At 30.9% G+C, this 13,237-nt stretch overlaps 2 protein-coding genes and 1 pseudogene across 3 annotated transcripts in view; 2 read left to right on the top strand and 1 right to left on the bottom strand.

The window, feature by feature from the left end:
• Window positions 1-2,232: 2,232 nt before the first annotated feature.
• Window positions 2,233-3,251, bottom strand: LOC106303023 (annotated as a pseudogene).
• A 3,682-nt stretch (window positions 3,252-6,933) lies between these two features.
• LOC106303856 (ethylene-responsive transcription factor 5) lies at window positions 6,934-8,097 on the top strand. The gene has a single exon (XM_013740197.1). The coding sequence runs from the start codon at window positions 7,074-7,076 to the stop codon at window positions 7,995-7,997; it is 924 nt and encodes a 307-aa protein (XP_013595651.1). The 5' UTR covers window positions 6,934-7,073; the 3' UTR covers window positions 7,998-8,097.
• A 4,902-nt stretch (window positions 8,098-12,999) lies between these two features.
• LOC106304491 overlaps window positions 13,000-13,237 on the top strand; it is a 1,670-nt gene continuing 1,432 nt past the window's right edge. The window contains exon 1 of one of the 2 annotated variants that reach the window (XM_013740898.1): window positions 13,000-13,193. In XM_013740898.1, the coding sequence (XP_013596352.1) occupies window positions 13,043-13,193 (151 nt within the window). In that variant the 5' untranslated portion in view covers window positions 13,000-13,042. The other variant, XM_013740897.1, reaches the window with a different exon arrangement.

Genomic DNA, 13,237 nt, shown 5'->3' on the forward strand with positions numbered 1-13,237 from the left:
TAAAATATTGATAAAAAACTAACTTTTATCGATGATATTAATACTTGTGAATATAGTCAATATAAACAAGAAAGAATTGTTCGGAGAGATATCATCAACAATAACAACAACCATCTTCAGTTACAAAAAAAAAATTGGACAATATTTAGAAAATTTGAAGGTTCCGGTTCAAACTTACTTGACTATTAGTTTTTTTGTAATGTTTAAATTTGTGTAATAGTTATGTCTTCATGTAATTTTTTAAAAGCTTTTTTGTTAAGTTTCTTTTGTATATTTTTGTTATCTAAATCTAGTTTTAAATATTTTAAATCTTATTTTAAAGTTTTATCTAATTTTATGTATAAACTTAAATTTTGTAAACAAAACATAAAATATTTATGAGATATAATTTTTATAAGGATTAGAACAATAAACAAGAAATAATTATGTATCATAAATGTGATGTGTTATTGTATGGACCAAAATGCAAATAAAAATATGAAACTTCAAATTTGAAATTTTGAGTAGTGAAACTTCAAATATAGAGTTTCACTTCTCAAAACTTTGAAGTTTCTTTTTGGAGAACAAAAATTTTTATATTTGAAGTTATAGAATGTCTTTTGGAGATGCTCTCGGAGCGCATGCAGATCCTATAAATACGAAATCAAACATAATTTAATGTTTCTATTAAAGTTTGTGATAAAATTAAAGGCCGCATGCATTAAAGGCCGCATGCATTGACTTGACTCTTTCAAAAGAACCATAACTGCTAACTTTATGAGTTTGATTTGGTTAGACGTTGATGATTTACCATCATTTGAGTTGCGTTTGTTACCAGTAAAACTTTTTCTAGAAGGATAATACACTGTTGGCTACATGTGTATCTGCGTACGTAAATACAATATACTTTTTGATGCGAAATTAGACAGTTGATGATGTTCTTAATTAATTATTTTCGTTTTAATATTGTATGAAAATTGTGTGCGTGGGTTGTATGTTTGTCAACTGAAATTGTTTTTTTTTTATATCAACCAACTGAAATTGTTTATTGTTGGAATTTTCCGCATAGATTATAAAGATTAACCTAAACTAACATATATAAAAATCCATTCACCATCAGTTAGGGTTAAGTTGACAATCCAAAATATTTACGTTTACGTATTTGTGTTTGGCGTTTGCGATGTAAGTTTTTTTTGTAATATTTATTTCGATTGACAGTGGACTTTCTTAACAAACCTTTTCATTTTGTTTTGGCAGTACTGGATCGGATTTGTTATTATACATGCATATAAATGAAAATAACCCGTTAGTTTTATGTATAACACTTTAATTTGAACAGAGCGTGAATAGCCAACTTTGAACTATTACAAACAATATATGGAAGAGGGACAATCAAGATATTTGTGTAGTGCTGAGAATAAAGTTTATAGCTAAGAAAAAGAAGAACACGAGGCATAATTACGGACGTGAAATGAAAGTGGAGAGCTTATAAGGAATCATGAAAAATGAAGTTGATGCTATAATTGTTTCGACAAAGTTTTAATGGAACACGGATCCGATGGTGGAGTGTGGAGAGAATCATATTTGAAAGGAACCATTTGCAACTCTTTTTTCTTGTTAATTGTGTGTGAATGTATTTTTCTTTCTTACCAATTCTGCTTTGATTATAGGTAGAAGTCACGATTTTTTCTTGTTTATTTATTTTTATATAATGTCATCGTTAGTAACCAGTCTAAAAGTAATTGTTAGTCTTGTTTGGAAGAAGTAAACCGAATCCGGATAATAAAAATAGGTTCACACTTGAACAAATGGGGATGTGTAGTGTGTTAGCAACATATGCACATGATTTAAAATAAATTTTTCTTAGAGCATTAATTCCAACCTGTTGCTATTTCTTTTTTTATGACGGCATTAATTTTAGAGATAAACTAGGTGGACCTTGCCCACGCATGTGCGCGGACATTAACATTAATATTAAATTGATAATTACATATTTACAACTATATAATACTTATGTTATATGTATGTGGTTAATATGAAAAATTTGATGTTACATATTGATATTTATACTATGTTCATATGAACAAAGAATACATTAGAACATTTAGATTAAAAATCTCAGTGTTTCGTATAAACAATATGAGTTATGGAAAATACAAAGTACCTTAAGTCCATAGAGTAGAGAAACCAGACCTTAAGACCAAAGCTTCGAGTTCTGTCTAGATTAAGGTAAAACCCACACATCATATAAAATCATATTTTCCATGTCTTGAGCGCCAGATCATCATGAAGAGTGCTCTCGATTTTCTTAGCACCAACATCTTTCCAGTCTATTGAAAGCACTGTCCCAATAGATTCCACCTGTTGATTGTGCAAAACTACAAAAGAGTCAATCAAAATGCCAAAAACATTGTAATTTCCATGAGAGAAAAAAGACTAAATAGGAATATAGATAGATAGATACTCACAAATGATTTGCTCTAGCACTCCTCATATCCTCATCAGAATTCAAATATATCTCACGGAAAAACTTGTTCAAAACAGTCTCCTTCAAGCTTATCATCATTCTATTCTTCTTCACTTCAGCTTCAAGCTTGTCATAGTCCTTTACTTTCTTGGAAGAAGGATAAGCCGGTCTCATTGAAACCTCTGCGCCGTTACACAAACAAATAATATAAATTTTAAAATGTCAAGAGTCTGTGATTCAAACTTCTTATCAGGTGAAACTAAATAATAAGAAAATAGAAAGTAGAAAACTTTTTTAAGAAATCCGGGTCTGGCAAAACTGCTGGTTGTTTGCCATGTTCAAGAGAGGCTCATGTGATTATCTTTGCTTTTAAAAGACTTTTCTTAATTTTGGTTGATATTACTTCATATCTGCACTTCACTACTGCTATCTGAATACACACCGCAAGAAAAAAAAAGTCAATACAATGTGTACAACTCAGAACATGGCATTGTTTGAGTTTAAAAGGACTGTTTGGTACTATCGAATAAAACATATAATTATATCTGATAAAGCGTATCCTTTAGATACATAACTCTTTGAACTGCTTATAGGTTAAACATGATTATTCTGTTAGTTCAAAAAGTTAGAGTTCAAAAGGTTTAAAAAGACTGTTTGATACTATCTAATAAAATGTATCCTTTAGATGTCAATTATCCAATTACATCTATAAACCAATTACCTTTCCCAACAATCTCGGTGTGAGATGATACGCTTTCTCTCTTGGAACATCAGTCACAATACTCAGATGCAAAATCACTAACATAATTGACACAATTTACATAGAAGTGTTTATCATGGAGGTGTGTTCTGAGAATGCATTATGCTTCAAACGATTACATTTAACACTAATCTTAAAATATCAGAAAAATATAATTGAGAAAAAACAAATATTTCACGCATAACCCCAATAAAAAAATCAGCCATGAAATATAAAAGAGAGATTTAAATTACCTGAGATTTATTATCATTGGTTTCATTGTAACAGCAGAGATGATTTACGGTTTCCTTCTCTAAGCCTTGAGTCAGAAAAGAGGTAATTATAACAAAAATATTTATTGATGTAAGCAATCCCCAAAAGATAACAAATTATATAATTGATAGGACAACGTCAATGAGTTTCAAAGTTTTTAAAAAGCTTTGAGATTACCTTTGGCTCTCAGACGTATCTGAAGAGGATCACACACAATAAATAAATTGCACTTGATTAGCATACACATCTTATATTATATTCTTGCTAAGTGATTTAACTTTATAAAAAAAAGAATTACCTTTTTCGAAAGGGATGATCAGTTCCTGGATAAACAGAGTCGTCTCTTTTTGTTAGTTGAATCACTACTGATGCAAAAATATAGATAGAGATATAATATGGAGAGGAAGAGAACAAAAATAAACGGAGAAGGAGAATCCCCCATAAAATTACCAGTAATGGTGTTCCCGTCTATGAGTTACTTATTGATTATCATACACATGCGTAAGATCACAAAAGTAGAATTTAAATTAGAACGATCAAAAACATATGAAAACTTAAAAGATAGATGCGTGAAACTAATGGGGGTGGCGTGATATTTATATAGCAATTTAGTTTAAGTTTCTAAATGATCTAGTTTTCAAGAGAAGCAATGAGATAGCCTATAAATTTTAATTGAGCTATGAGATAGAATATCTTCAAATAAATTTTTAAGGATTTCTCGTTATAATATATACATAATTTTGGTAATTAAAATCTTGCTATATATATATTTAAATATTAAATGCATGATAATAGGAAAGAAGATATCTCGTCAGTTGATTGCAACCGGTTTTTGATAAAACAAATCCCACTATAAAGATTTAAATAATAGATAATACGGAAAGAATAAACAATTTTAACGTTAAAAACCCTCAACTAAGTTTGTTTTGGGTAAAAACCCCCCAAACTAAGTATTTAACGAAAAATCCCCTAAACTAACTTTATTTAATGAATTAAACTCTAACAGATCATAATTACCATTACTACCAGTAAATCTTTAGTTTAGGGGTTTCTACACTAAGTAAACATAGTTGATGAATTTTACCATTAAAAATGAAAAAATCAAAATATTGTAATAGGAGGATAAATTTTCAAAATACATTTTACAAATTAATGTATAAGCTTCTATAAATGACTTATAACCTCTTATAATAATTTAAAACATCTGATAAGCCAGTATAAATAATTTTATAAATGTATTTATAATTTTATAAATGATTTATAAAGGATGCATTGAATTATTAGACATTAATAGTTATTATGATACTTTATATACAAATACGATTCTTTCTATACGAATATAAAATCATTATATCAATTCAAATAAACATTTTTGTTTATTATTTTATGTAATTTATAAATATATAAAAAAATTGATCGCATTATTACTCTTTCATAGTTTTAACAATTTGTTACCATAAATAATTATTTCTAATATTATGTAGATTATTTGGAAAGTGGTAATTAAATTATCCTTTCCTTTTAGATATAAATATAATAAATAAAATTAAAAATCATTGGCCAATCAAATTATAACAATTTGAAGAGTTCATTTATGTTCAACACGTAATAAAAAATTACTTATGTGACTTCTCAATCAATATATAGTAGGATTTATATTTTTATAAATAATTTATAACATTATATAAATAATTTTAAAATTCTGATAAATTTATTCTGTAAACAAAGATAAATAATTTAAAAATCATATTAATAGTCATGTTTGGATTTTGTAATATTTAAAATAGTTATTATATAATTATATTTGAATACAATTCATTTAGTAGAGTATAAAACTATTATATTTATCTTATATAAAAATTCGTTCATTATATTTTATAGTTCATAAATATTAAAAGTAATAAATAAAACATTATTAATCTTTCTATAATTTCGAGAATTAGTTGCCATAAATTGTTATTTTTTATATTCTTTAGATTATATGGCAAGTGATGTTAAATGTTTTTAGACTTACCTTAAATTTTTAGATCTAATTTAAATAAATAAAAATTAAAAACAATCGACCAATCAAATTATAACAATTTTTTGAAACTTCACCTATGAGCGACACGTCACCAGAAATCACTAAAGTGACTTCTCATTTAATGTATAGGGGGATTGTTTTATCTCATTTCTATTTTTTTTCTATGATAGAGATTGCTATTTTTCTCTCTATTCATATCAAGAAATAACATTTTTCTATTTTTATTCTATATTTAGAGATTGCTATTATAAATAAATACATTGGATCATATCTCGCTTCTATTATAAAGTTTCTATATTTTAGAGGTAAAAATAGCAAAATACATTGGATTTGCAATTATTTACAAATTGACTTGGTTCATCCGATTAAAATGAATATGAATGAAGTTAGTCATCAGATTCGTAACACAAAGCAGCTTTTTCCCCAGGATAGATTTTTATCTCTAAATATATCAATCACTGTATATAGGGATGGGCAAATTATCCGCTAATTTGATTTGATCCGTTATCCATTTCGATTCGATCCAAAAATTCTGAATATCCGTAAAACTTCGAATCAAAGCAAATAGCAAGATGTGATATCCGTAAAAAACGAAGCAAATCACAAATATTTTTTTTTTGGAAAGTTGGATAACCGATCCGATCCGTATATTTATAGATATGTAATGTAGTTGTATATACAAATTATTATATCTATACATATTTAATTGTATAGTTTGGTTAATTTTTTATTTGAAGTTATTTTTTCAAAATTTTGTTTTGGGTTATTGCATATTTAATTTAATATTTATGTTGAGTCAAATGTTAACATATGAGTTTTCTTATTAGGTTTGTTAATATTGAATTTTGATGTACAATTGCTGTTAAAAATGTTAGTTTGTTAGTATGATATATTATTTTTATTCTAAATTAATGTTTAAAAAAATTCTTTAATTTTAATGGTATATATTATTTTTTAATTTTTAATGTTTTTAATATAATTGGCGAATCAAATCAAATAATCCGTGGATATTTTAAAATTTTTGAATTTTTGGAAGTCCAGAATTTTCTGAACAAATCACAAATATTCATGACGGAGCAGAACTGCAAATTTTTCGGATATCCGACTATGGTCAGGCGTGGCTGTATACACATCTGTGTTAGTCCCCAAGACTTTCAAATATTCGAGATAACGTTCGTAAAGTATAGGGACGGAGCGTTGTAGTGAGCGCAAAACAGAACGGTCATGATGTCGACAAGCTGAATCCGCAATCCAATCCAACGGCTCAAAGTCCACGAAACACGCGACAAAGTGGTACTCCCTTTTACACCTGATTTGTATTAGTTTAAAATGATTAAAAACAAGAGAGAACAAGAGGATGGTTCGTTGGCCCTTCATGTTTTTAATCAAATTCAAATTTATTCACAACCACCATTGAAAAAGTCTCCTGCAAGGAAAGGATGGTTCGCGTGTATAGTATATATACATGTTTCCACTCTCTTCTCTACTCAAACCATCCCGTCATCGACCAAATCATCTTCTTATTCTCTCTCTATTTTCTTTGTTCTCGCGAATTTAAACCTCACAAGAATTCAAAATACATTTAAACATAAATGGCCAATCCTAGTGAAGTATCTTCTGCACTTTGGTTCATCGAGAAGCATCTTCTTGACGTGGTTTCTCCCGTGGCTAAAGATCGTTGGATGATACACGAATCAGCAGCAAAAGATTCTAGCTTTGATTCTTCTCCTATGATCTTCGGATCATCATCATCATCATCAGCTCCAATCGATTGCTCTGAATCAGAGATCAAACCTGAAGTCATCGATCTCTCGACGCCGAGATTCATGGATTTGATTTCAACTCCATCTGAATTCAACACGGGCGTTTCTGTTTCTGTTTCTGATTTCGATTTTAAACCAACTTTTCAAACCGTAAATCAATTTGAACCGGAATTCAAAACTCAAATCCCGTGTGCCTCAGACGATTCCCATTCCAACCGTAAACCGCCACTGAAGATCTCCGTACCAACCAAAACCGAATGGATTCAATTTAATCCGCAACCGGAAGTTACTAAACCGGTTCAACCGGACGCGGAAGAGCAAAGGCATTACAGAGGAGTGAGACAAAGGCCATGGGGGAAATTCGCGTCGGAAATCCGTGACCCGAACAAACGCGGATCTCGCATTTGGCTCGGGACGTTTGATACCGCGATTGAAGCGGCTAGAGCTTACGACGAAGCAGCGTTTAGACTTCGAGGATCGAAAGCCATTCTGAATTTCCCGCTCGAGGTCGGGAAGTGGAAGTCACGCAAAGAGGCCGACGGAGAGAAGAAACGGAAGAGAGACGAAATCGAGGATGATCATGTGGCGGTGGTAGAGAAAGTGTTGAAGACGGAACAAAGCGTTAACGGCAAAGAGGCTTTTAACTTGACGGAGTTCTGCGATTGGGACGTAATGGGGTTACTTAACTTTCCGCTTTTGTCGCCTTTATCTCCTCATCCATCGTTTGGGTATTCGCAGTTGACCGTTGTTTGAGTTTTTTTACTATGTACATGCCAACGTGGATTTGTGATACACGTAGGTGCATGAGTTTAAAAAAGCATATACGTCAGTTTGAAAAAAAATAAAAACGGAAATCAGATGTTTACCACTTTCGTACTACCACTTTTTATTTTTAACACCACTAAAAAAATATTTTCAAAAATACTTTCTTCGTTAAATGGAAAAGACTCTTATGCCATTATTCTTTATATATATAATAATAAATATTTAAATAAATAAAAATCTAAAACAATAAAAATAATAATTTTTTTAACTTTTTATCGAATTATACTATTTCGAAATTCAAACCCTAAACTTTAAAACTCAAATCTAAACCCTAAACTATCAATTCTAAACCCTATTTTGTTTTGAAATACGAACCCAAAAGCCTAAACCATCAATTCTAAACCTTATTTTTTTAAATACGAACCCTAAACCCTGAAACATCAACTCTAAACCCTAAACCCTAAAACCTGAAACATCAACTATAAATCCTAAACCCTAAACTTCAACTCTAAACCCTAAACCATCAACACTAAACCCTAAACTATCAACACTAAACACTAAAAAGTAAACTCTAAACCCTAAACCCTAAAAAAATTAATCCTAAACCCTAAAACATCAACTCTAAACCCTAAACCCTAAACCTTCAACTCTAAACCCCAAACCCTAAACCCTAAACCCTAAACTCTAAACCCTAAACCCTAAAACCTAAACCCTAAAACCTTAGAGATGATGTTTTAAGGTTTAGATTTGAAGGTTTAGGGTTTTAGGGTTTAGGATTTACGTTTATGGTTTAGAGTTGATGTTTTAGGGTTTAGATTTGAAGGTTTAGGGTTTTGGGGTTTAGGGTTCGAATTTCAGAAAAGTATATGGTTTAGGGTTTACGTTTGGGGTTTAGAGTTAATGTTTTAGGGTTTAGATTTGAAGGTTTAAGATTTAGGGTTTAGAGTTGATGTTCCGGGGTTTAGGATTTGGAGTTGATGTTCCGGGGTTTAGGATTTGGAGTTGATGTTTCATGGTTTAGGGTTTAGAGTTTCTGATTTAGGGTTTAAAGTTGATGTTTTAAGTTTAGATTTATGGTTTAGGGTTTACGTTTAGGGTTTAGAGTTGATGTTTTAGAGTTTAGATTTGAGGTTTAGGGTTTAGGGTTATAGTTGATTTGAAGGTTTAGGGTTTAGAGTTGATGTTTCATGGTTTACGGTTTAGAGTTGATGATTTAGAGTTTAGAATTGATGTTTTAAGTTTGAATTAGTTAACCATTTGTTTTTTTTGTCAAAGTTAATGAAAAAGTTATAAATGTATTTTACTTTTTATTAACGATGAAAGTAAAAATGGTTAATGTAAACATGAAAAGTGTTACTTTGAAAATTGTATTTTTGACAATTTTCAAAAAAAAAGCGTCAATACATGTGTGTTCATGTCTTTGGCTTATTTATATTTGTTCATTCTTCTTCACACTACATTAATACGACGTTATTTCATTCAATGAATACCAAATTTACAAGTTTTCGTTATTTTATACTCCACTAGAAGAACTCAGAATAATTCAACCTACAAGGCACTATAATATCATTTAATGCCATTCACATTAGAATTCAAAGTTGTAAATTTGACCGGCGTATGTAGATCTGTCTAATACTGTCCGAACAATTAACAAATAATTATTTTGATGAGTCGATTCAGTTTCTTGTGGGATACTGTAATGGTAAGCTAGTCAGAACGTTGCAGTTGCATGTGCGTAGACCTCTACGTAATTAGTAGATTACCTGACGAAAGTGAAAGGCATATATCCTGAAGAATACTTCTGGGTGGCCCAGCGAAATATCTATGTAAAGTTTGGTATTTTTAGATTTGAATCTAAATAACGAACAACTTGATCTCCCCTTTTTCCCTGTTTTCGTTCCTATAATCTACCAAGAATGTTGTTAGATCTTCAAATATGTATTAGTACTCTATCCCAGGACTTTCTCTAATGGGCCTTGGGTTGTTCACACATTTATAGAAAGTTTGAATCTGCTCTCATTACTTTTACTAATAGATTCTCTAGAAGTTGATAAATTGGTTCCTGGAGTACATCGAATCAGGTAGTTGGTTAATGCTTGAAACACAATTCTTTTTTGTTCAACTTCATTAATTAACAAAAAGAGTATTTACAATTTTACATCAATGGGATTAAATAATGCTAATATAATGGTTTGGCGGATAACATAGAAGATTAAATTGGTAAAAATAGAGCATGCAATCACTATAAACATTTTAAATAATAAAATTATAAACCAAGTTGTTTTGGTATATTTAATGGGGTTCTAATGGGAATTTTTGTCTTGAGTTCAATTTGCTTTGACCACCTAGCCGTGCTATTTAAATAGATTAATTGCGTATCCAGATGCAAAGTTTCGTGGAATTAGTCTTTGGTCTAAATTTTTGTTTAAAATCGCAATGGTTATCAGAAAAAGAATTATATGTTTTTTCAGTAAAAAAAGTTATGTATTTTTGTTATGAACTCTAAGTATTTGTATATATTTGGTTTGGAAATTTTAGTATACATATATATTAAAAAAAATTGGAATCCAGATGAACATTTTGCTCAGATGAACACTTTGTTCAGCTTTGTTACCACATAATCATTACGCCGGACACAGTACGACTGGACGTGGTTTAATTAAGCGCACACATTAGTATTTTATACTCTTAACTCAAACTTCGAAAAAAAAATGTTTGACTTCGCGTCAAAAACATCTCCAACCATACTCCACAATTTACTGATAAATGGAATAACGAAAAACAAAAAAAAGTAATAACTAATGGAATGATTTTTTTTCTCATACTCCATTTTGCACTCTATTTTCGAAATAAATCATGGAGTGGAGATATAGATGCTATAAGCACACATTATTGATTTTCGCGAGAAATCAGGGGCTAAATTCAAAAAATTCATAGTAATTCAATTAAAAAACAAACCAATTTTGTTATGTTGATTTGTAAATCAAAATTACATAAATGGCCAATCCTAACGAAGCATCTGCACTTTGGTTTATCGAGAAGCATCTACTTGACGAAGTTTCTCCCATGGCTATGAATCAATGGACGATAAACGAATCAACATCAACTGAATCTCCCACCATCTTTGGGGCATCATTATCATCCGCTCCTATTGTTTTCTCTGAACCTGAAATCATCGATCTCCCGACGCGGAGATTCATGGATTTGATTTCAAGTCCATTTGAATTCGACTCGGACGTTAATGTTTTTGATTTCGATTTTAAACCAACTTATCAAGTGTTGGGGGTGGTGTGTGCAAAACCGGCTCAGAGAACAAGCCATCGTTTAGATCATAAATATATTTATTAATCAAAATTATATAAACAAAACTACGTTTTTATGAATAGTATGATTATCATCTAATAAATACAAATTATGTTTACATATAAACTTTAGTAGAAATTAATAAAATATAAGTAAAAATGTATATCAAATATAAGTAAAAATTATAAAAAATAGAAATAAAATATTATTTTTTAAATGTGAGATTTTCTATTAACAATTGATTTTAGTAAATTATGATTGATTTGAGTCAAAATATTGGTGATAATATTAACAAATATTGCTTACAACTAACTTCATAAATAAATATCTTTAATAATTATTAATAGAGTTAAATTAGTATACAAAATATGTATAATATTTTATTTTTTTATATATATTTATATATGATATTAGGAAAAAATGAAAATATGTTGGTCAATGTTTGCTAAGGGCATCTAAACGTAGTGGCTACATAGACGACATGCGTTCATATTTGTTCATTCTTTTTTTTTTTTTTAACTTTAATTGTTCATTGTTTTTCAATCTACAATAATACGAAGTTATTTCATTCAATGAAGACCAGAGAATCGAGTTTTGCGTTATTTGTACAAAGGAATATCCCATGATTCCCATCATTTAGTGCCATTCCGGTTGAAGAACTAACCAACTAAAAATAATTACAATTCAAGCCTTGTTATGAACAATGTGGATTGCTAGTAACTATATCATGGAAGAACGGACCGCGTCCGGCCCAAGCCCAAGACCACGTCCAAGAAGGAGAGAGAGGCGGCCAAAAATTAGACCGACTATAGTATAGGATGATTTCCTTTTCTCTTCATGTTTATCTTTAAGTAGATTTCCTATTTCCTTTAGGAAAAAGATTTGTACTCTTTCCATTTATCTATTCCTTGTAATCCCTATATACGGGAACACTTTGATTGAGTAATAATAACACACACGATTTCCCCTATTGTTCACAACACGTTATCAGCACGATAGCCTCTAAATCCATGAGACCTAAAATCAAAACCTAAAAGCCTATAACCGGCGACTCAAAGCTAAACCCTAATCTTGTTCTTAGTTCATCCAAGAACTCAGAAGATCCCTCTTGAATCTCAGACGTTCTCAGATCACGTTCTCAGCTCAGAAGAACCGTCCAGCTCGCGATCAAACCCGAAGAAGCGATCGACCCGAGACGACCCGATCTCCGCGCAGCTCGCAGCCGAGACGCCTCCAGCCCGCGATCGTTCCATCTGCGACCCGATAGGAGGCAACAAGCGTCCATTCTTCTCAGCTCGAAGTTTCATCCATTCTCAGGTGGTCCGGTTCTATACCTCTACGAAACAAAAGTATAAACATAATCTGAGAACCTAGATAAAGAACATAAAACTTAATCCATCATTATGGAAACTATATTCTCGATGAAACCCTAAAAGAAACCACAAGATTAAAATCGACAAGTCTTAAAACTAGAAAGATATATGATTCCAACTAGAATATGATTGTATGTTGATTGATAAAAACAGAAACATGACAACCCTAATAAAGGAATCGAAAACCCTAAACCCTAAAAGAAGTTAGAATCCGATTTTAAGATTGATCTTGCTTGTTTGATTTCTTGCTTGATTTGAGGTTTAGGATTGTTAGATTGTTTGAAATAATCTAACTAAGTATACAAATACTTAAGTGATGCGCCTCGGATCATAGACCCGGGCCAGGATGATGCGACCATGGCTGAGCCAGATGATTCTTCAACAAAGGACAAACCAGGGTGGATTAATGGTGAGGATACTGATCTAAAACCAGCTGATGAGACTGAGGACGAGCTGGAACCAGCTGAAGAGAGTATGCTTGAGCTGAAACCAGCTGAAGTGATAGTAGATGAGCTGGATGAGCTGAGTGAGCTAAGTGATACTAGCTTGGAG

The sequence above is a fragment of the Brassica oleracea genome, chromosome C7 (genome assembly GCF_000695525.1).
Source record: "Brassica oleracea var. oleracea cultivar TO1000 chromosome C7, BOL, whole genome shotgun sequence".
Classification (NCBI taxonomy): Eukaryota; Viridiplantae; Streptophyta; class Magnoliopsida; order Brassicales; family Brassicaceae; genus Brassica; species Brassica oleracea.